General features: G+C 44.2%; 1 protein-coding gene and 1 long non-coding RNA gene across 2 annotated transcripts in view; one reads left to right on the top strand and one right to left on the bottom strand.

Annotated features, from left to right (window-relative positions):
• The first annotated feature begins 754 nt into the window (after window positions 1-754).
• Window positions 755-5,396, top strand: LOC135255699 (uncharacterized). Its single transcript, XR_010330238.1, has 3 exons — window positions 755-1,119; window positions 2,570-2,658; window positions 5,265-5,396. It is a non-coding gene; the product is annotated as an uncharacterized LOC135255699 (long non-coding RNA).
• Window positions 4,267-23,983, bottom strand: part of LOC135255698 (A disintegrin and metalloproteinase with thrombospondin motifs 18-like) — a 41,764-nt gene continuing 22,047 nt past the window's right edge. The window contains exons 13-23 of the mRNA XM_064337214.1: window positions 23,605-23,777; window positions 21,797-21,927; window positions 21,530-21,653; window positions 20,990-21,234; window positions 17,536-17,656; window positions 16,560-16,686; window positions 11,715-11,919; window positions 9,429-9,623; window positions 8,582-8,824; window positions 7,660-7,813; window positions 4,267-7,018 (exon numbers count right to left, since the gene is read on the bottom strand). Of these exons, the coding sequence (XP_064193284.1) occupies window positions 6,900-7,018; window positions 7,660-7,813; window positions 8,582-8,824; window positions 9,429-9,623; window positions 11,715-11,919; window positions 16,560-16,686; window positions 17,536-17,656; window positions 20,990-21,234; window positions 21,530-21,653; window positions 21,797-21,927; window positions 23,605-23,777 (1,837 nt within the window). The 3' untranslated portion in view covers window positions 4,267-6,899. The remainder of the gene's footprint in view (window positions 7,019-7,659; window positions 7,814-8,581; window positions 8,825-9,428; window positions 9,624-11,714; window positions 11,920-16,559; window positions 16,687-17,535; window positions 17,657-20,989; window positions 21,235-21,529; window positions 21,654-21,796; window positions 21,928-23,604; window positions 23,778-23,983) is intronic.

Below are 23,983 nucleotides of genomic sequence, written 5' to 3'. Positions count from 1 at the left end.
TCCATCTCAGGATTTATGTGTCTTGGCACAGAGAATGTTGACATCAACACATAAAAACTCAATAGAGGATTTATCCCTCAAGGTGAAATTCCTTTAATGCCTCTTAAACCTTGAGCACGTGCCTCGTCTTTTTTTTTCTGGGGAACTAGAGCAGTTTTTCATTATTCAAGATGAAGAGAGTTTGCAAGCTGCCAGATGCTATGCTATCCACGGCCGGTCTGTGATGAATATTGAGCTTAAGTGTTTATTCAAGGTTCAAGCCGTTCAATGCGCTTTTTTAACGCCCGTTTACCTGTACACAGAGGTGATCTTTTGAAACGCAGGAAGAAGAGGATTCGTGAGTGACGTGCATTTTGAAGGCAAATGCTGCCATCTACTGTATATTTGAACAATTGTTCCCTTTAACAATGGATACCTATGTTAGTATCCTTCGGGCAATACATTCCATGTGAGCATATTCCAAACACAACGCGTTAGATGTTAAAACAAAATTAACAGCTGACCATTCTTTGGCTCTCCAGGAGGTCGAAAATGCATTTCTACGCGTCGCTCTACGTTTGCATTGGTAAAACATATTGATTGTCTTTAAAAAAATAAAGCACACTCACCTGGTTGCATCAACTCATTCGGAGGCCAATGCTTCAGCTTCAAGGAAATTAGCCTGTTTTTTTTTTGTTTGTTTGTTTGTTTTATGATTCAAAACCTGTGCTCCTGAACTTCAGAAACCATAATATATTTCGTTAAAAATGACAACTTTGTCGTGATAAGACTTTTTTTTTTTTTGTATCGCAAAACGTTTTTGTTGCCCTTGAGATTACTGACATCACGATTATGGCTTCTTGGCGAACTGATGGCATTGATTTTGATTGGAATTTTTAAATCAAACTGGCAATTCTGGTAGCCTACACATCAACCTGCTGCATGCCTCCGGAGAACACACTTGCTTCAGGCAAATTTAAAGGTGTCAAACTGAAGGTCCTTGCATTTCCCAGGTTCTCAAAAGCAATCGTATTATGGCGATTTAAGAAATGCTGCTCGGCAACCTTGGTACGAGGATTAAAACTCGGCTTTAATGTTCGGAATAATTTGCAATGATTCCGCGCTTCTCACGAAACCAAGGTCAGAGCGCCGCTGCTGTGCGTCTACGGGGACGTTGAATTTAATCAATTCTTACATTTCAAGGGAAAATGATCTGAACAAGCGGATCAAAGGAAGACAGATGAATGTGTGCCGTTACTAACGCCAAGATCAATAATATTCATCGCCCTAAGGACAGAAAAATGCCAGAAAGAAAAATTAATAAATAAATACAAGTTAGAATCAATGGGTTTATATTGGACTGCTCTAATACACGTGCAATAAACATTTTAAATAAGTTAATTGTCATTCTAAACTACACGATTTAAAAATAATAATGAAGAGTAAGGACAGACCGTTTAACCATCATCGCAGTGAAAATGGTGTGAGTTCAACTTAACTAAGTGTAAACATAAGATATTGATATAATAGCAGAATTAAACTTGATCTAATTGAACAATATCAGCATGTGTGGCTATGAATGCATGTATAAACTTTATTTATTGTATCTGTGTTTGGACCGTTTGCAATGCGTTTTTTTTTTCCTTTGAAGGGTAGGAAACATTTTAAATAGTCTTGTATAGTGTGTGCGGGTGGGGCCGTTGTGATTGGGCTCACCAAAATAAAGACGTATACAGCGTCTGTTTCTAACATAACTAAATTATGAGGGCTGGTTCTCGGATGTCTTTAAATCTGCACTCGTTCCCAGTCATCTCGTGGCATAATTGAAATGTACCGATTTCTCCAACACAGTGAAATTCCCCAGAGCCCGGTGAAGTGCATGCGGTTCACTACAAATCTTGCTGAAGACACGGTTTCAGACAGGAAGTTAATGCCACACGTCAAGTATAAGAAGTCAGAGCGTTTGTTGAAACTGATCTTCTGACGAGGGGGCGGTGTGGGGCCGTTAGACACGTCCAGGATCCTCCAAAATCCTTGAATTTCTGTTGAGGTACAGTCTTATGATAGTAGCACAAAAGGTGAACGGAGCAGTTCTCTGTAGGCCTGTACTATGGTAATCTTATGGAGCTGGCTTGTGGCAAACCGTGCCGGTGAACCGGTTATCTTTACATAAGAAGAAAGGGGCAAATCCACTCGACGGTTTCAAATTAGGTGTACATTGCTCAAGACAAACTGATAAACTCTTACCAGTTTTGATCCTCAAGTGTCGTCACTAAATACTTAGCAAGCTCTGCGATTTCTGGCGGGTGAGCCGTGAATTTCGGGCCGTTTCTTAAGGATGGCTGACGTGGAGAGATAATAAAATTGCAGGGTTCCATCTGACATTCTTATAAAAAATAAAATAAATTGAAATGATTAAAGAACTAAATGAATCCCTTTCATGGTTCATGAGGTGGTCAGTGGACAACCTCCGTGACAGTCTCACCAACAACAGCTGCATAATGCAAATTATTGCATGTTGCAATTATTGCCTTGTGACTACTGAGCTTGAGTTTCAAATGATAAAGTATTAATTTGTATCTACTCATAGAATCTCCACCAACATAACTGCAAGATCAGTCCCTCTTTAACTGATGTGTGAGGAAAGTTCTGGTTCAAAATGGACTCTGCAATGCTCTGGTAGGGATGAAGTTTTACTCCTTTAACTGTGAGGGAGTTGGAGTTTTGGGAGACCAACCGCGACTGAACAGGGGGTTCTTTAAGCTATTAACCAGAGGTAAAATAGCCACAAAGTCTCAAGAGACAAGGGAAAGGAAAACAATACTCCTTAGGGAGAGTATCCCAAAGAAAAGCTCTACATAACCCACGTACTGGGTAAAAAAAACTAAAGCTTAAGGAGTATGAAAATAAAACAACTGCCGGAGCAGAAAACGGGGCAACTCAAAGAAAACAGACCTCGAACCGAGGCTGAAAAAGTAAAACCCTAAAGAAAGAATACTGAGCTTAGATTGTGGCACCAACTTGTTGCCAACAATCTTAAAAAAAAAAGCTAAAGACTGTTGTGCTAATTTTATAGCCTACTTACACTTACCTTACCTTTACCTTTACCTTTTACCTTTACCCTTTACCTTTTTACCTTTACCTTTACCTTTACCTTTACCTTTACCTTTACCTTTACCTTTACCTTTACCTTTACCTTTACCTTTACCTTTACCTTTACCTCATTTGACAGAATACCGGCTCTAGTGCAACATAAGTGACACTGAAGCAAAGCTTATCAGCTTGCTTGGGGTTTAAATAGAACGCCAACAGGTGCAAATTGTAAAAAGAAAATTTGCACGTGTATAATTCAATCAACTCAATGGCCGTAATAACTGAAGAAAAGGCGCATGAAAAAACCAATGGCCGTAATAACTGAAGAAAAGGCGCAGGAAGGAAAAGAAATGGTGGCATCAGCCAAAACCATGACATTAACCCTATCCCCTTGGCTGTAAAGCACTTCTGTGACCTAGTAATGCCACTATTTAAATATAATTCAGCCATTCCATAGGTTACTGTGCTGTGTGGCCTTTCTGTAAATGGATAAAAAAATGCAAAGTACCTCAGACTACACATAGGTTATTTTTTTCCTTGATGTTGATTATTGGTTATTTTAGAACTACTTGAAATAATCAAGAAGTTTGTTTATTTAGTCCATTTTGGTTCTTTATACAGTATGTTAAAATGTCCAGGTTCGTTCCAATGCAAGCAGTATGTCTCAATGAAAACCTCAGCATGAGTACATTGTGAAAAAGAAAAATCTAACATTCTCTGTACTTTGGGTTAGGTATGTGAACATATGGTTTTTTGAAGTGACATAACACAAACCGCTGCGTGACAGACCTCTCGGAAATAGCCTTCCGAGCACGGAGAACAGGCCCACGGTCAAGATTTATTCCTTATTGGTGCCTTGACAAATAAAAGGCAATTATGCAGGTTGTTGCCGGCCGTAAATCCAGCGAAGCACAGAGAAACACCAATATCGCGAACTTGAGAAGAAATATGACACCACTTTCCCCTGGTCTTCAAACATAAATCTACTGGAAAATTTCTTCCCGAGTCCGTCTGAGTGTTTAATTCACACCGTGCTGTTTCTCAGGGCTCAATCAGAGCTCGTCTTATGTGCGATCAGAGATTCTGACCCCGTAGTAGTTTCCAGATGAATCAAGGGAGGCATATCAATTAATTCACCATCGTCCACCACCCAGGGCATTGTGGGAAAATCAAAGAGCAGCGTTCAGTGGGGAATAAGCCTTGAAATGGATTTATTATAAAACGGTTGAAAGAAAATTAAATATCACACTTATATTGCGCTGTTTTACATCATGCAGACTCAATTAGATGTGACTGAGGAACGGCCTGAAAAGGACTAGTCTTTCCAATGCACATATTCCACAGCCTCTCAACACATCAATAAATTACACTCCTGTTTACATTGGACAAAGGCATACAAATTAAGACAAAAGGAGCACAGCACAAGACATGGCATATAACCAGCAACATTAGCGGGACAACAAATGTTGCAAATGGAAGCATGTCTGTTTACTTATGGCTAGTCAAAGTCCTCTTTGAACAGTCTTTTGGGCGCCCTCTGCATGCAACATTGGATCATAAACGCGAGTAGCGAAGGGTAACGATTAGCGAGCCTGGCTAGCAGGTTGGAGGTTCGGATCCTAAAGAGACGCAAACAAATCTGTATGAGAGCGTCAAGTCTGCGATTAGCATTAGGTTTACCGCCCGCTGTGTGTCAGCCAGAATAAGGCACTCCATCGCTTTGCTACTGCTTTACAAGTCAGTAACCTCAACCGGTCTGGTATACATTATGCAGGCCTAATGGCGATGCACTTTCAAGTAATGCGACTTGAGAAGCCATGCAGCAAATGTAACAAATCTTGATTTAGTGTAAGCGGTGAGAGGCGAGAGACGACACGCTGAGAGGAGGAGTGATGGCAGTGCTGCGGGAGTCGCATTATAAGAGGATGAGGCGTGAGAGAGCTGCTATATCGTGCACGTAGGCATGCCTAGCGGGTGGAAGAGGACAAGTCAAGTGGCAGCCCCCCCCGGAATTGCTAGTTTTTATTGCGGACATGAATACATGCATACGGACTCAGGAGTCTTAACATCTCCACAAAATGGATTTGCAAAGCAGTTTGTTTTCAAGTCTGTCACTCTCATCTAAAGATGAAAATGCACTTGCATTTAACATCCTAGCCATGGGATTGAATTTCTCTCCTTATGTAATTCAGGTTGATCACCTGGCTCAAGGGTGTGACAAAGATGTTCCTCACCAGACGTTTGAACCTGCAGCCTTTTGGTTACTAACCGCTTCAGAAACCGTTACATCCCACCGTTCGTACCCGACTGGAGGAGACTCTCCAAACACTGCCATCCGGAGCTTGCCAGGCCAGCCGTGCCGCAGTGCTGCCAGTCCAGCATATTCTCCGGCTGATCTCTCTCTCCTGAGCCTCTCCTTTACTGGACTTGTGTGGCTGAGTGGTACCCCAATACTGGGCATTTCTCCAGCGAACACTTGTATCCACTCTTGCTGTTCACTTCCTTAAATTTTTTTAAATAAACGTTCAGGATCATATAAAGTGCCACAGAGGTAAAATGGACCACTCAACTAGTGCTCTGCATATGGGAGTGGTTGTAGATTTAGCTTAATCTACAGTCCCCATAGATTTTCCATGAACAGCAGATAAACCAGTAAATCATGACTGAACCTCTATGTCAGGGGTATTCAATCTCATCCAAAATGGCGCCGGTGTGGGTTGCAGGTGTTTATTTAGCCCAGCACTACGACACCTGATTCAGTGAATTAACTAATCACGCTCTTCAGTCAAGACCTTGAAAAGTAGATGAGATTGGACACCGCTGCTCTAGGTAATCACGCATGAACAATCGATGCTGCGCTGCCTCTATGCAGGCAGCCCTGTTTATTACCACAAGCCTCACAGTGTTGGCATGGAGATGGTCCCCTTATCATCACTGGCCAGCCACCTAGGTCATGGGAGTCCCACACACGTGTCCATCAGCCAATCAGAATTCAAATTCCTTCAAACCTTGCACTTGTTCCCTGGGCACTGGAAAGGGTTTTGTTTCAAACATTAATCCAAGCATGCAAACAACTCATACAATACATGTAACTTACACTGGTGAGTTTTGCTGATTCAACCCGCCCTCCTCCCCCATGCACCAAAAGAAAAAAAATTTTAAAACAATGTCTAGGGACAGATATGTTAAGTGCATGCGTTAAGTTGACGGGAAATAAATTGAAGTTGACTTCAAATACAACATACTGTATATCATTTTGTGAAACACATATGTCTTGTGACAACTTACCAGATACAGGAAGTCTATTTTACATTATTAATAACAATCACAAGTGACCCATTATAAGTTAATGACCAAGTAAATCAGGTGCACTTAAACATAAATAATAAAAATGACATATTTCATGGACCTCCTTAAAATGTCTGGTAATGATTTAAATGGATGGTTACCATCTCTGATACCTATGGAAGAAATGAAAAAAGATATATTTACACAATGACCACCGAAGTACATTTTCCATGTCTTTGTTCCACATCTCCAGTTCTGAAAAGAAAAATGTAAGGGTTCATGTACTTGAGGAAAGATATGTACAATTCTACTGTTCCACGTGACCTTCGAGAGTGCGGCTTCGTCTGCTACATGGAGCCTTTTCTACTTCCTGTTTTCCATGAGTCAAGCATTCCCCAGGTAAAGGCCAATTGCTCGGCTCCTCTGTATTAATGCCCGCTCCAATCTGCCTCTGGTTTTACAGGAGTTCAAGTCCTGCTCATTGTGGTCAGTGAACACAGTCCATTCGTCAGGAGATGAACAGAAATTGGTGCGCCGGGCTACCAGATCTTTCTGGAGCAGGACTTGCAGCACTGTTGACCGTAGAACTTGTGGTTGCACAGGCCGTGCTGTGGCACCTGGTGACACCAGCTAAAGGAGTCCACGCACGACTGGCCTTCTGAAAAGAGACACATGTGGACATGTGAGAAAGTGCTAACTTTCTGGGTTTATCTCAAAAACACGCTACTCATGCAGACCGTAAAGACTTTAAATTGAACGAAAGCCAGTCAGTTTCCCCATTTAAAATTCAAATTTATTCAATGTCAGAACTTTTCCCCTAACCGTCTGCCATTGCTTTCGGTGTTAAATGAACTCTCATTTTAGCTCACAGACGTGCTAAATAGCCCAATTAACAGGTCGATCCATGTTGCTTTTACTCTGAAACAACAGTGCATTCTTTAGGCTGACTCCACATAAAAATGTGAAACTAAAGCAGGCCGGCACTCTATAATTGTCTTAAGTGGTTTTATTTATTTTTTTAACACTGCCATCAGCTATACACCATTTCCTGGTTGGCTCAATCCCTTTGTCCGAGGTGATGAAGGGTAAAGTGTGCAAATGCCCTAAGAAAAACTTTAAATTGATCATTAGCGTTTCAAGCTCTAAAAAGGCAGCATTAAGCAACAATTTCATGACTCAATAATTTCCAAAGACTGTCGTCCATCAGAAATATTCTCCGGCCGTGCGGAATTGCTACACTGTAAATGACAGTGGGCCAGGTTGAGAGAGGACTGAACACAGGTTCAGAGAGTACCGTACCTCTGGCAGCAGGGGAGGGGGCGGGGCAGAACTGGGTGTTGCAGGCCCTGGAGCTGATTGGTCTCTGAGAGGGCTGGCACCCCACCGTGGGACGGCCTTCTCTCAGACACTGGATGCTTCGCACCTGTGCCCCTCCCCCACAGGACACAGAGCACTGCAGGGAGAGACAGAGGAGAGAGAGAGAGAGAGAGATTAAGAGGCATTTATAAACATAATTGTGAGTAGTATTTCGCACTAATTATGAACAGTCAAAACCAAATCTCAGAATGCTAAAAAAAGAGCAAATATTTACATAATATCTGAAGAAACATTTACTGATGCCCATCTGCATCATGTTACTCCTAGGCTAAATCCTACTGGGATTTCTACATAGCCATAGCATCACTGGCAGTCGATTGCAATCTGACAGTAATCAGTGCAACTCTCCGCTCTTTCCTTTGAACAAGCCACTCAAAAAGAAGGAACATTTTTATGATTGGCACCCAATGCCATGGCCAAGGCCTTTATAAAATAGAGTGGGTGGGTGGGGAGGGGGGTTGGATGGGGGCGGTGGTTGTTGAGATCGAACCCCTGGTTTGTGGCTTCACCTGCTCTGCTCTTTTACACTAAGGCTCTACTGATTTTATCGATTCAGTTTTGCCCACATTGTTCGGTCCCTGGCAAGCACCATATTTCAAATTTTCTCCCACAATCGGGATTAAATCTCACATTCAAAAGCAGGCCTGACAAACGAGAGACGGAGAGAGGAAATGAGAGGGGGAGACGGAGTGATTAAGACAGCGGAGAGAGAGAGAGACAGACAGAACGGGAGGTGGGAGAACGAGAGCGCTGTTGAAACGAGGGCTGTTATGATGCACATCAATCCCATGTCACCCTCTGCCTGCCTGCCTGCCTGCCTGCCGAGCGCAGGGGGAGGACTTACCTGTTGCCATGGCGACGTGTACCAGCCCAGCGCGGCGGCGGTGGCGGCAGCGCCGGAGGTCCGCCCCGAAGCGGGCCGGGGGAGGGGGCAGGCCCCCTGGCTGCAGGCCTGCCGAAGCTCCAGGGCAGGTTTGGGAAGGTTCCGGCACCTCCGCGGGGGGAACTCCGCGTACGCGCCCCGCGGGCTGCGCTCTCCGCAGCGCAGCTCTCTCGCCTGCGTGCCCCGCCCACAGGAGGCCGAACACTGCAGAGGCGCGAGGGTCAGCCGTCAAAACACGAACGGTAACCCAGACTAATACAGCTTCAGGGCACACTTAAGCCCCTGTAGACCTTCAATAAAAGCCAGTATCCCAGTGTAAAAATAGTTAAAATGCTAACACATTACATACATTATGCTCAACAAGGGCATATATTAAACACATTATGCTCAACAAGGGCATAATCTGAGGAAGAAAGTTATAAAACATAAGAGAGCTATGAGACTTGGGGGATGTTAATTTTAGCACATGAAATTGAGGATTATGACTAAATATTCCCTGAGCTCTAATGAATGTGTTTTTTACAGTCATCAGTATGCGCTTCAGAAGAAGGCATTTATTATTTGAACCGCTGTGGCTCTGTTAACTTGTTTGTGTGTGTGTGTGTGCGTGTGTGTGTTTGTGTCTGTCTGAGTGTGTGTGTGCGTGTGTGTGTGCATGTATGTCTGCATGTGGGTGTGCATGTGTAGGTGTGTGTGCGTTTGTGACTGAGTGTGTGCATTTGTGTCTGAGTGTGTGTGCGTGCATGTGTGTGTGTGCACAAGTGTGTGTGTGTGTGCATGTGTGTGTGTGTGTGTGTTGTATCCCTACCTCTCCCCAGGGAGTGGGGACCCACTGCAGTCGGTCGTTCTTGGGGCAGCGTTGTATCACGCAGGTCTCCTGGGCCTTGGGCTTGTGCTGAGGCTCACACATGCTGTCCAGCACCACCACCGCCTCCGCCCCCACGTCCGCGCTCCTGCAGAACACTGTGCGCTTCCGTATGCCCCGCCCACACGTCTTAGAGCACTGCGCACACACACACACACACACACGCACACGCAACACCCGACACAGACACAAACAGCTTTTCACTAACCAAAAACCGAGGTACAACATAAAGGTACAACATTCACAGCTGAACCAGCTGAACTCTTCATATGGAAGCTACATAATGAGCACAAATAAAGTTGGCTTAGTTTTACAGTGAACCAAAACACTGTGAAAATGTGCATACACTCACAAACACACACACACACACACACACACACAAACACACGCATACACATACACACACACACCCACACACGTACACTCACACACACAAAAATCTCTAATCTCAGTGCAGCTGCTGAGCAGGTGTGTCAGTCTGTCACTCTGCTATGACTCGCTGTCACAGCCTGACACGCCATCAGCCGGCTCTCCTGCAGCCCCGCTCTCCTCACACATGTTCGAGAGGCCTGACACGCGTTTTCGCAGCGAGAAGAGAGCCTATCCAGAGAGGCACAGACCCGCGCCTCCCATTCCCACGCACGAAAACCACGTGCGGACCGTAGTTAAAACACGTGCCGATCACAGTATGTTCTGAGTGCAGCACACATACATCTCTCTGCTCTAATGTAGAAATGTGCACATGCAGACAAATATAAATGTGGATGTTTTGTGATTACAGTAAAAATCCGATGCTGACAATTTGCTTCTTTCTGCCCAGAGGCAAAAAAAATATCACAATATACACATCCATGCATCACAATATTCTGTATTTCTGTCAGGGTTGGCTTCAGTTTATTAGCCAGGCATCCAACTGTTTCCCTTTAAACGGAAGCAGATTTAATGCAGATTAGTAAAAACGGAAAAATACGTATCAAAATAATAAAAATATATTTGATGGCTATCTGCAGCGTCTGCACCCATGGCTAAACAATGTTATTTAAAAGCATACTGTGCAGGTTTTTTTTTTACCACACTAAGGCATATCTGTATTTTTTATTCTAAAATTTGTTTGGGAAGTTTCTGGGTATGGCGCTCTTTTCTGTGTGGGAGGGGTGGGTGTGGCTACAGAGCAGCAGAGTGTTTGTCGCTAGCTAGCCGCTGTAATGGCTCAGATACTATGGGGCAAAAAGGCAAGCCAACAGGGTTCTTTCAAGAACTAGAGCCAACCCTGGAATTGCTTTTCTTCTGCGGCGTCGTCCCCTTTTCATCACCAAGGGGATGAGAAGTGACACAGAGTTGACTTGTTTTCTGTTATACCTGGGAGTAATATTACCTCTAGCTATGGTTGCCATACGTCCGGGTTTTTGACCAGAATGTCCAGTTTTATAACTTATTTCATCTCGACCACACAATGTAATGTCCAGTCCGAGTAATTCATTGGAGTAATTTTGGCAGTTTATAATGAATTTGCGTGTCTGTGACTCGGTTGGGGACTCAGGATTGAGTGGGGGGGAAGAAGACAGATGAGGAGACCTCTACGATTGTAAGCAAGACCACAGCAAGGCTAAAAAAATCCTGCATAGTGGTCATGAATTTCAACAGATTACCAGAAGGGGGCAGTGCTTTCTCTCCCTGTGCAGTAAACCTGAACAGCCTCGCCTTGCTCTATAATCCATAACAGAAAATAGGCATGTTCATGACTCTGGGTCCTTCCCATTGGGTTTTATTCTGAAGGGTAAGGTTAGGAAGGTCATTTTTAATGGGCACCTGTATTTGGGATATATGTTCTGTGAGATCACAAAATGCAATACTGTCTGATGCTACTACTGACTGACACTAAAAGCGAGAGAGTATGAGAAGATCCACTCCCAACTCACCTACTTTTTGTAGTCACTTGAAGTGTTGAAGAAGTATTTGTAAATTCATAATACTGAATAAATTAATAAATATATAAATATGAAAAAAGAGAATTTGAGGACAATGGACTATTACATAATTTGCATGGTGTATATGTAAAAATAATATTTATATGTGAATAATAATAATAATATTCTATAAATGTAAGACAAAAAAATCTAAAGATAGATAAATAATTAAAAAGTAAAGGTATTTGTGGCAAGTCCAGGGCTATGTAGAAGAAAACGTAATGCAACGCTGAGAGTAAGCGGACAGTCGCGGGCAGCTCACCTGTGACCACGCCCCCGAGCTCCACTGAGGCGGGCACGCCTGCGTCTGGCACGGCCGGGTCCGGGGCGGGGAGGCCGCGGGGCACAGCGAGGGCTCCACCACCTCCTGCCGCTGATAGGACACCCTGCGGGCGCAGCGCGTGGGCCGGGTCTGCTGTCCGCCCCCGCAGGAGCGACTACACGCCCCCCACTCGCCCGGAACCCAGCTGCGGGGGGGGGGGGGAGACAGAACACACAGTGACCCACAGTGACCCCCATCCTCTGCTTTATTTACACAGGCTAACCTCACACTGGCCCGTCACACCAAACGCTCCGCATACGGTTACGAAGAGACTTCATTCTGAACTGCTGCACAGGGTAAACCACAAACCCGACAGCATTTAGCCTGTAGTAATTGCTTTTGGTCATTGGACTGCATACCGGTGCACAAGTGTCTAAATCAGGTGAACCATGGTTGATTTAAGCACATTAGTTCACTGACCGAAAGCAAAATTTCCAGAAAAGTAGCCAGTGAATTACTTTTTGTTAGTATTCTAGGCTATATATTCACAGTTTTCTCATTATTATGAGTTTAGTGTACAACACATCCAAAGGGATTTGAAAGAGATAAACTCCAAATGTTTAAAAAGGTTTGCAGTAGCTGCAGGTCAGTAGTTATTCATGTGTGCACAGAAAGCGAAATGCCAAAATCTGTTTGAGCAGACTGCTGCTTTAAACATAAAATATAAATGTGGAAATTAAGTGTGGGAGCCTGTTTTCTTTACCGTGAAACACATTTCAGGATTCCATACAAACTATTCGTTTCTACCTGACGTAATAGCCGCATCAGGGTCAAAAATATAACTACACAATCACATTGACCTTATTGTGTTATGTTGTACACAATTACATAAAGAGGTAACATTTTTTAAACTGATCATATTAAAAACTGCGGTGAATCAGTAGGGTCCTCATTAGGTTATGAGCACATGTGGTTAAACTGTGTTCACAGTTTCACCATTCAGGAGCCTATTCACCTTGGTCTTTAATTTGATCAGTAATTTTGTTTTACCTGTTTTTATGTAACTATTTGCAATATAGCACAACAAGCACAATGTGAACATGGGACTTTTATTCTTCAAGGCATGCATAGTTATTTCTGATATAATGTGGCTAAGAGGGTAAATAATTATGGGATTGCGCTTGCGGTTGAAATAAAAACCAGCATACACAGATGGTCACCCAAGTGGCTGAGAACCACTGATCTATACATCAAAATAGTTTCCATCTATCTATATGCGCATACAGTGTGTACCAAAACATCAAAGGGATAAGAATTAACAAGTGCCAATGGCTGCCCTCTTTGCAGCCAAACCCATTGCCAACCCACTCACCACCCCCACTCAACCCGATTCCACTTAGTGGACCGTCGTTTGGCTTTCCAGATAGTTGCGCTATTCAAGTACGTGGGAGTCTCTGTTGCCAAGAAATGAGAGCTGCTTCAGAATTATAGCTTGTTTCAGCAAGAGAGATTCGTGTAAATTAGTGTTCTGACTGTAGTGTGGTAAGGAAGCCATCTGACATGAATGGACCAGAAGGACAAGCCCTATATCTACCTCTGCACCGACTCATTCTTGGCTCAACACTCTCTCTTCAAACGGTCAATTTTCATCTAATTAATTTTAACTTGGCAGACTAAATGGCAAATTGATTTAAGGGAGGAAGCAAGCCATGGATTGAATCAAATACAGTAAATATCTTCTTATGCTGGTATTATAGCCCAGACTACATGAGGGCGTAAGCACAAGTTTTTTTTTTTTTAAATCATTACTAAATCCAAAGTTCCACATTGGTTAATGTGAAACTTTGGTTTTAGCAATCTTTTTTTTTTCATGCCCTCATGTAGTCTGAGTTATAATGCCAGCAAAAGAAGGTAGCGTGAGTTTTAACCACTGTTGTATTCATTTAACTTTTTTTTTTTTAACTTTAAACTTAACTTTAATTTTAAACTTAAATTTAACTTTAAATGAACAAAGCGTATTTCGATACAAATTGACTCAGGTTTTGCTATGCGCTGTCAACAGTACTGATTTCAATTAAATCTACCAGAGCATAAATGATCATTCATTTAATCATTTTATTTCAGTTGATCAAAAAAATGTGATAATTCCATGCCTTTCCAGCACCAAATAAAATCAAATAAAATAAAAAATGTTGAAATATGTCTCTACCTATTAGGACCAACCACAGTTTCGTTATTTTTATGATAAAAGGAAATAAAACTACTGCAAAATGACTCATTCGTAAGTCTTCCATTTCCAGTGGCATTCCAGATTAGCAGAAAAGAGATTTTCCCAGAGTGGTTTGGTGCCACATCATCAAGCAGATGCTGGTGGCCCCTGTGAGGAATGGTCCCTTGCCTGTCCAAAACAGAGAGGGGGCCAATCCTGCCCTGGCTCAGTACGGTCTCTCACTCACTCACTCCCTCTCTCTCTCCTTCTCTCTCTCTCTCTAAGAAAAATATATGATCTTCTCAATGAACATTTTCTGGAAAAATAAACAAAGCTTTCTTTTTGGCTTTTTTGTCACTTTCTCAAAGAATCTTGTTCCTTTTCTTCTATTTTTGAAAGCACACTTGCGCAGTTTTTCTGAAGTGTTCATGAAGGCTTTCATCTTTATCCTTCAACTCATCATTTTCTTTTTTTTCCTCATCACCCATAAATCCCCCCCCAACAATTCATCAAAAACAAAAGAAGGCTCTATTATTTTAGGGGTCTGGAGTTCATGCAAGTTTTTTTTTCAATGTATATTTTGGGGGAATTGTTTATGGCAGCTCAGTTTCTCAAGGAGACATACAAAAGGCCATTAATATCTTTTTCTTATTTTATTATTTATTTTTTCTCAGAGTGGTGATATTACTCAGATGGTATTAGAATGGCTGCTTTTAAACAGCAGGTACTGCAAAGCTGTGTTTAAAATGAAAAGGATATTGGTTGGCTTTGTTTCATCATTGAGGGATATAGATGGCCCTGACCCCAACTATGTTGTCTCCACAGTTGAAGAAAACATAACACTACAAGATGGTATCAGTATGTGTGTATGTGTGTGTGTGATGGTTATCACAGTGGCCAACACATTCTTTACAGGGATTGAAAAGCCCAACGCTTTCAACACTTGGGACTTAATCTTCCAGAAAGACAACTATGCATCACTCTAGGCACCATGTCAGCAACTGGAAATGATCGTTGCCAGAGATAGATTCCTTTCAAGTACAGGATTAGTTCAATTACACAGTGTGTTATTCCATGATTTGTCATGTTTTGGATGCAATACATATAGTCATAATTCTTTTTCACTTAGCATACCAGTCATAAGGCCTTGTGGTTTTCTATTCGCTTCTCAGTTCTCACACATAATCGTAGCAAGCAGACAGAAGTGAAGGGCAAAAGCTAGATGACTACAAAGGAAAAGCTATTTGTCCTTTCTCTCTTTCTCTCCCTCTCCCTCCCTCTCTCGCTCTGTGTCTCAAGGCTTTTAAATACATGACACTGTCTTCACCACTATTAATTTGAATCTGCAGCATGCTAAATCAAGGTGAACTCTTTCAGGGCTAAAACCGTACTCTGCCCTGAGATATTAGGATATTTGGGTTTACATGACTATCTTTCTTTGCTGGCCTACTTGCGGTCAACCGGAGAATCTCCAGGGGGACCATTCTCCAGGACACATTTTATGACGACCATTAAGAGTCTAGTCTCTTAACTTTGCTTGACTGCATTGTAGATGTTTCCAGGCATTCATGTTTTTCCATAAAACTGGTTCTAAAATGTTGTTTTAACAGCAGGATACATTACATGTACAGTATGTACTGGCTCTATCTTCGACCATCTGCCATACAGGTTACTTTAAACTGATAGACTTAATTTTGTGTGGGTTTTAGGGAAGCCTCCAGCGATTTGGTGATTATTATTTTACCATAAAGCACATTGTTTATTGGATTTTTCTGTTTGCCCTGATGAGCTGAACCGAATTACTAAATGACAAAAAAAAATTAAATATCAATTTGGAAACAAATTCCGAATTTAGAGGACTTCCTATTTCTCTCGTTATCAAGAGGACGGACAGCATTCCTTAAACACCGGGCTTGTCTCTATGGAAACAGGGCAGCATGTGCACAGATTGCAGCCGTAACCTGAAGGCCTGTTCCACCTTCAGGTTGAGGTCCCAGGCCACCTGCACGTCTCGCGTGCGGACTGAAGCGTATCGCTGTCGCAGTGTTCAGGCAGGGGCAGCAGGCCCCAGCGCCAGGAGCAGCTGCGGGTCTGAACGCCTGCCAGCGCCCCCCTCTATCCAGGACGAATGCTAGGGCGGGCTAGCCCAGTCTGGAGGGTATGTTAATGCTGTTTGTTTTGGGCATGAAACGCTGCCCTCGGAGGCTCTGAGCACGGTCCCTGCCCACAGCAGAGTGTCCACAAAATGTGCTCCTTCCACACGTCATTCCCTCCTGTAGGTCAACCAACATCTGAGGCACGTGCATAAATTTCCACAATGCCATTATTCCATGATATTATTCCCACAATATCATGAACAAGAGCGCATGTTGAAACAATGTTGACTTCCCTTGAACTGCCACAAGTGTATTGCATGTGAGAGAGTACTGCGCTAACTCTGCTTGAGTGTGCATTTGTTTAATCTCACAAGCAGCATGTCTCAGGAAGGCTCAACGTTCCCTGTATGCACAGGAATAATTGTGCTTCTGAAGGCAGTACAATCAGTAAGGCAAGATGTGGCCTCACAGAGAAACGAAGGTGTTTGAATTTGAAACGCAGATGAATTTGACTGGCAGGCGGGGAGGCGGCAGACTCACTGGGCTGGACAGGGGTGGGTATTGCAGAGCTGGGACCCCACCGCAGGTTTTGTCTGAGGGCTACAGAGAGTCGAGTTGACCTGTGCGCGCTGATCCTGGAGACAAACGGCTTTCGTCGATATCCGCCCTGCAGGGAAAAAAGTGACAGTTGGGTTTTTAAATCTTATTCTTTTTTTCCGGATCGAGGTGCTCCTGCTGACAAACTGGCAAGGCCTCTTTCCTCAAAAATGATATTAGAATATGCGATGAGGGGAAACACAGTTGAAGGAAAGTCATTATGTAAATTCGTCTTTAGTTCTTCATGGAGATGACTTCCAGGGCTGGGAAGCCCATCACAAGACAGCTTACCCCAGTCTGGGTCATGTTTACATTTATTACATTTTTATATTTAATATTCTTCAAGAATTCATATCATTTTAATGTTAATGCTGAAGCATACCACTGCATTTTTTAATATATAACTATCTCTGTTTTTAATCCCCCTGCCCTCCTAACTGATGTGCACCTCTATCAATAAAATGCTGCTTAAAAAGCTCATCCCAGTGTTTGGACTCTAAGGCAGTTTCGTGAAGTGCTCTCCCCACACCAACACTGGCCCCACAGCAGAGCAGCACAAGGCCGAGCCAGCTCGTTAAATGTAATACACCAACCAGTCAGAGGCAATGAAAGCCATCTTCAGGTGCTAAACAATGTTAGCAGTTGGTGTGTGTTCTTGTTTTTTTTCCATTGGCTCTCTTATCTTTGCTGGGTAGATTAAGAATACCTGAGGAGCTCAGTCAGTAGAAAAGCTTTATTGACCCAGATTAAAATCTCTGGCCTTGCCGCAGCCTAGCCGAGGGGTTGGGGAGCGGGTGGGGGATCTGACAGGCAGAGGGGAGACCTTTCAGAGCCTACAAAGTCACTCTGATAGACCTGGGTTCCCGCAGCCCTACCACACACACACACACACACGCACACACACACAGATGGTCCTCACCTCCTGCACACTGAGCGGAGCATTGGGACCGCACCAGGCTCCAGGTGTATGTGTGCTTCTTGTCACTCCTGGGCAGAGTGTACTCCCACAGCACGCCCGGATTCCTCCCCTGCAGGAGGATCTGAGGGAGACAGACAGGAGAACTCTCACCTCCATCACACTCTCTGTTTTTAAGCCTGGCAGGAGCCATGGCCATTCACCACACTGCACCTCATTTAAAGGCAACTTGTGCATGACCACCCAAGTGATAAAATGCTCACACACACAAATACACACGCATGCTCACATGCACCACACAGCTCACATGCTCCACAACACACATACACACACACACACACGCCCACATCTCACCAACACATACATCCCCACACACACACGCTCACACATGCTCACACAAACACATACACATACACACACACAGGCACCCACACACACACCATATCAGTGTAAGCTTTACACCTGTGTGTGCATGTGTGTGTGTGTGTGTTTGTGTGTTCTGTTCAGATTCTGCATCTGGGTCTCATAGCACTTCCACAGTGGTTGAACCATGAAGAAGTACACCGACCACCCAGCAGACCAAACCCCAAATCGCAGGCGGCAGGCTTGGACTGAATCAAATGGAGTAGAGAACCTGCCTCCAACTCAAATGGCCCTTTGTTCCCTCCTGAACAACACAGAGTTTCTACTTGAAATGCAGAAATATACAGTATGTTCATAGAAATGGAATATGCATAAGAAACAATGCTTCAGGCATGAATTTCAAATTATTAGTTAAAATGGCAGACGATTGAACGCTATGCCTTATAGCTCGGATTTTATGTTCACATGTATTTCCATCAAAAAATGCCACCAGCTTGCTCTTCCATCAGTACAAAACCAATACCCTCAGCGGAAATGTGAATACATGCCTGTATTGAGTCAACACTTGTCCTTAACTTTCACTTACAATTAAAGCAAGTCAGACCACAGACCGAGTGTACACAAACACATCTGATGTTTTTTGTGAATATACTGTATGTTATCTACAAAAGTAAGGAGACCTGTTAAAATTAAGCCACTCCATCTCCGACACATTCTCTTGTGTTTAACAAGTAGCAGACAGCAGACAGCACAACCCCTTGGCACTATGAGAACTTAATTGAATCTGATATGGTGTCATGGGCTGTTTGCAGTGTGTTCTGGGCTGGAAAACATGGGGATGTGAACCTCACAATGGTTCACACACACAGTGCCAGAGCTTCCTCAGCACTACTGTCCTGGGTGGGTTCCACAAGGTGCAGACCAGCAGGCCGACCCATTAGCGTGCAGTCTGCTCCAAATTTATGACTGTCACGGGACCCCCCCAGGCCTCCCGCTGCCCCCCCCCTGTCCAATGATGTCTGACTTAGTCCAAGGGTCACACCACACACCTGTCTTGTGTTGCCAAAGGAGAGCTGGTCCTGCCAGAGGTAAACGTTCCAGGGGAAGATTTACACCTCACGCCTCCCTCAGATCCACACTTGGTTCCGCCGACGACTGCCACTGGAACGCGGCGGACACGCTCTGACTCACAGACTGCGCAGACTTTGCCCTCACCGCGGACACGCTCTGACTCACAGACTGCGCAGAATTTGCCCTCACCGCGGACACGCTCTGACTCACAGACTGCGCAGAATTTCCCCTCACCGCGTCCACGGAAAGGGGTGCGAACGCCGGATTCCACAGGACTGTCAAATTCCTCTCAAGAAACATCTAACATGCCCCAATCCCTAATCACACTCTAAAATAGACCATGAATCACAGGCAAGCAATTGCAAAAGATAAGATTAGCTACTGGCTGCTAACATGCTAACACTCCACCACTCAACTACACTAACAGAGGTGGTCAACCCTGGTCCTGGAGAGCCGCAGGGACTGTTATTTCTCATTGTTACTCTTTAATAGTTTTTATTGCACTTAACTGACCAATTAAAGAAGCTGAGCAGTTGATTACACAGTTAACTCATCATGGTAAATGGTAAATGGACTGCATTTATATAGCGCTTTTATCCAAAGCGCTGTACAATTGATGCCTCTCATTCGCCAGAGCATAGGGTTAGGTTAGGTTAGGGTTAGGTTAGGTGTCTTGCTCAAGGACACTTGAGACCCCAGAGTGGTTGAACGGCAACCTCCGACTGCCAGACAACGGGCTTACCTCCTGAGCTATGTCGCCCCCTATGTTTCCTGCATCTATGTTGGTATGTAACACAAGCTAGTAGACCTTTTAGTTCTCCAGGACCAAGGTTTGTCACCCTTTTACTGTGTCCTACTGCGACCTGTACTGCACGAAAGCCTGTACATAGGATGAACCCCTATAGTATTGCAAACTTGGCTTGTGGCAGACAGTATAAGAGCAATAAAATGCTGTTTCTGATTATCACAGTAACACGTCTGTATTAACTCAGTCAGAGGCAAAAAGGTAAAATATATTTCAATCTGACTCACAGCCAGAGATGGCAGACAAAAATGCCTCTATGTCTCATTCCAGTCTACAAGCTTTCATTTAATCCCCCGTTCTCCTCTTAAACTCAGAGCCCTGCTGCTCAAATCTCAATGCTTAAATCTTTCCTAATGTCTTTTCCATTGTAATTATGGACCGTACCTGGAAAGATTATCCTCACACAAGCACAGGTCAGCTAGCTTCACAGCAAGTCCTCAAATACATCACGATATGGCAGCAACATTGTCGAGAATTGCTTACGTTACTACGACACTGTAGAAATGTTGCACGTGGGGGGGTCTCAGAAGACTGAATGACATGACAGGATATCTGTTCACTGGTGCAAGTTCAGCAATTTTACATCTTACATGAAAGCTGGCAAATCTCACTATAATCAGGTCCCATTGTAAAATTGGGTCATGGGCTCAAAAAGGGAAACACTGAACAAGACCAGAGGTACTTGTCAATGAAAGCTGTTCCCAAGTGACAACCAGATGCCACTGCTGACAATATTCTGACAACTGCACTTTTCTCGAAAAATTAAGCTTCTTTGTCCTAGGAAGTACCATGATAATGCGAATAGTGTGCACCTAAGACAGACATATTTTATCCTAAAGGCCTGAGATGCAAGTGTTATATTAGAACCCAGTGTTTCTCTGAGGAATCAATTAAAAAGAAAATAAGTCCAGAGTAGCTTTCTTAAGTAGACCCAAGATGCTTCTCACAGTTAAAATAACTCATCGTTTAGTCTCCTTAAATCTGAATTATTGCAGCGCTTAACTGGATGGTTGTCTCCACTGTATTTTTTTCCAATGCCAATTAGTCCAAGATTCTACAGCAAATATTTTAACTAACGAAGCTAAAAAAAGATCACACGCTACATGACCTGTCCCAATTTCCTTGCAACATCTTCCAACTGAATGCAGGGAAGATTTCAAAATTCTGCTCATCGTGTATGAAACACTGCATCAAACAGCCGCTGGAGGCGGGTCTTACTTCGAATACCAGCGTGTCATTGGTCTGTCCCAGAGCTTGCAGACTCTCTGGCTGGTTGAAGGAGCGCTGATGTTCGAACACGGTCCCAGCGAACCGGAACTTTCCGGGCCTGTCCATGGTCCAGCCTCCCGTCAGATAGTACTTCCTCTTCAGGTTGCGCACGGCCAGGTAGCTGGAGGAGGCCTCCAGCATCTGCACACGGATGCTCCTGGCCCCGGCTGGGATGGTTACCAAGGGATAGTACGCTATGGAGAGGGGGACAGAAAGAGTATTTCAGAATGTGTTCATTACAGTCAATCACGATACAAGGGATTTCTGGCAGCAAACTCTTTGTCAGCTAAACAAAGCTTAAGGTGAAGTAATTTAGAGACTATGAGAGAAAATAAGAAGGACAGGATGGAGGGAAGTCAGAGGGAATGAACAAGAATAACGAGGAAGATGTATGAAAGAGAGAGTTCATTGTCCTGACGGAGAGTCGGTGATCTCACAGTGTGTGACACAGCCCTGTATCACTGTACCACAGGGGCAGGTGACCCTTACCGCTGGCCCGGTGCTGCTGGAGGAACCGGCCCTTGTAGAACTTGCAGGTGGAGTTGTCCCCTTTGCACACTCCACAGGCATCCAGAGTCGCCTTTGACCCCAAGACTTGGTCGCATCCAACTGGCTGCAGTAAGACATGTATCAGTATGGTTTTGGTTGGAAAGAATATATACATCACCCTCTCTTCCTTTTTTGTTCCTTTTCCTCTCTTTCCCTTCCCTCTCTCTCTCTCTCTCTCTGTTTTTGTGTCAGAAGTGGTGTATATACCTCACAATGTCCATCGATGCACACATCTCCTCTGACGTCCGAGCAGGAAGTGCCATCCTTCACCCTGCTAGCCATGGCGAAGAAGAAGTCAAAGTCCTCCGCGATGCAGTAAAGCTTGCAGATGTCCTCAGCTGTGGGGAGAGAAAAAACACTGTCAGTCCTCCAATCCAGAACCACCGGGGCCTGTTTTTACAGGGATGGCACTGAAACTACAAATTGCAAACTGGTACAAACTCTGCGTCTCCCCCTAGTGGCCACGGGCTGCCTTTACACACAGCGATAACCACCTGGTTCATCCTCCACTGAGATGAGTGGGGAGAGAGCCCTTTCAGGCAGAGAGCCCTGGCCTTAATGCCTGTCAACACCGGCTGACGGCCTGGATCTCAAGCCTTCCGTCAGAAAGATGATACTGCACGCTCTCTCTTCTCTCTCTTCCAATGAACAGACAAGGGCCACGGAGTGAAGGAGGCATTTGAATAGCAACTACAGACATGTCTAAGACCCTGAAAGCTGCCAGTGCATTCAGCTGTAAAAGTGCAGCTTAAGTCGTATTGTGATATAACTGAACTGTCCAAAAGCGTGGTTCAGCCTTCAAAGCTGCAGTCTTCTCTTAATCTGCAGTCTTTTCTTCCTTAACCTTGAGCAGAAACACCCCTTTGTCCTGAAGGTAGGTATATTTCCTGTCCAGAATCCTTCTCTTCTCTTTCTAGCGCAGAGTGAGCTAAGACTTGATGCGCCTGAAGCAGATTTCACATGTCACTTTTGGGGAACTTGTGCACACCGCTGCAGGAGATCCCCAATGCAGCCATTGTTACCGCCAAACAATTGGTCTTTCATGAACCGTAGAAGCCTTTTCACCTGAGCCCTCCTTGACAGGCTGACAGTAAACGGAGAACAATGCTTGCACAACGGATCTGTTTCAGGTAAGATACCAGGTCTCTCTCACTCTCTCCAGAGACAACAGAAAATGAGTGAGGTGAATCATTATTAAGCCCTGCAGTGTTAAGGATTAATTTGTAGACACCACCCCCCCCCCCTCTCTCTCTTTCTCTCTCTCCAGGGCTCCCTAACCACCCAGTCATCCTCTCTGTGTGACAACAGGTGGCCACGCATCTCTCGTTCAAATCAGCGATGTAGCTCACTCCCCGGGAGTCATGAGCCCCCAGCTTTCAGCATCGCAATATGCGAAAGCCACACAAAAAAGCCTTTCCAATATTAAAACGGAAGTGGTTTTGTGCAAGGGAAACAACCCATTCACGAAGACTGACTCGAGAGCGAATTGCAAGACCAGCAGGTCAGACTTGAGTAATCGTCGTATCAAATTGTTTTGACAAGCGCAATTTACAGCGTTTGTTTTTCAGCCCCTTGATTTTCCCCACAAACTGGCAGTTTTGTCAGCAAAACCCCCTGCTTCTGCTTTCCTCCATGACCATGGGCCGTTAAATGCATGGAAGGAAAGAGGGAAGGTTTAGGGACAGGAATAGGAAGTTGCAACTACAGGTTCGTCTTTTACCTGAACTAAACGCCATAAAGCCAACATTGCCCTGTTATAAGCATTGTATAAAACCTATATTACAGCTTGTTACACAAGCCCTAACACTGTCATAACACAAGTGGTAATCATCTTGAGACACTAATCTTCCAAGTGTGCCCTGTGAAATGAACGGAATATTATGCAACAGTGGTTCAACGCTTGTTATAAGCTGTAATAACATGCTGTCGGTGCCGGTTCATGGCAGGTGCTATGTCACGCGTTAAACGGGATTCGCTTCACATAATTAAAGCGATGCATCACCCACTGGCCGTACCTTCCACTTTGGTGTAGGGTTTCCACTTGTAGTACCAGCCCCTGAAGGGCTTGCTGTTGTACTCGGCGCACTGCTGGGCTCGGAAGTCCACCGCGCCGGGGGGGCACGTTTTGGCGTTGCACAGCTGGTGCGTGCGGCTGGACCCCTGGCAGAACTTCCCATCGTACTGGGGCCTGTGAGAAAGGACACACTTGAGTGCGCTTGTTAGGAAACTGGCCTTCAACCAGTAACCAGAACCTTGCTGCTTTGCTGATGGCAGGGGAAACTGCCATTTTGTGGTAATTTCTAAAATTTTTAATCACTCTGGATGTGTCCTCTGGAAAGAAAATGTATCATATAATGCTTAATGCACACAAGTACTGATATCTACTGAATAGAA

Source organism: Anguilla rostrata, chromosome 5 (genome assembly GCF_018555375.3).
Source record: "Anguilla rostrata isolate EN2019 chromosome 5, ASM1855537v3, whole genome shotgun sequence".
NCBI lineage: Eukaryota > Metazoa > Chordata > Actinopteri > Anguilliformes > Anguillidae > Anguilla > Anguilla rostrata.
This window is presented reverse-complemented; position numbering and strand designations above follow the sequence as displayed.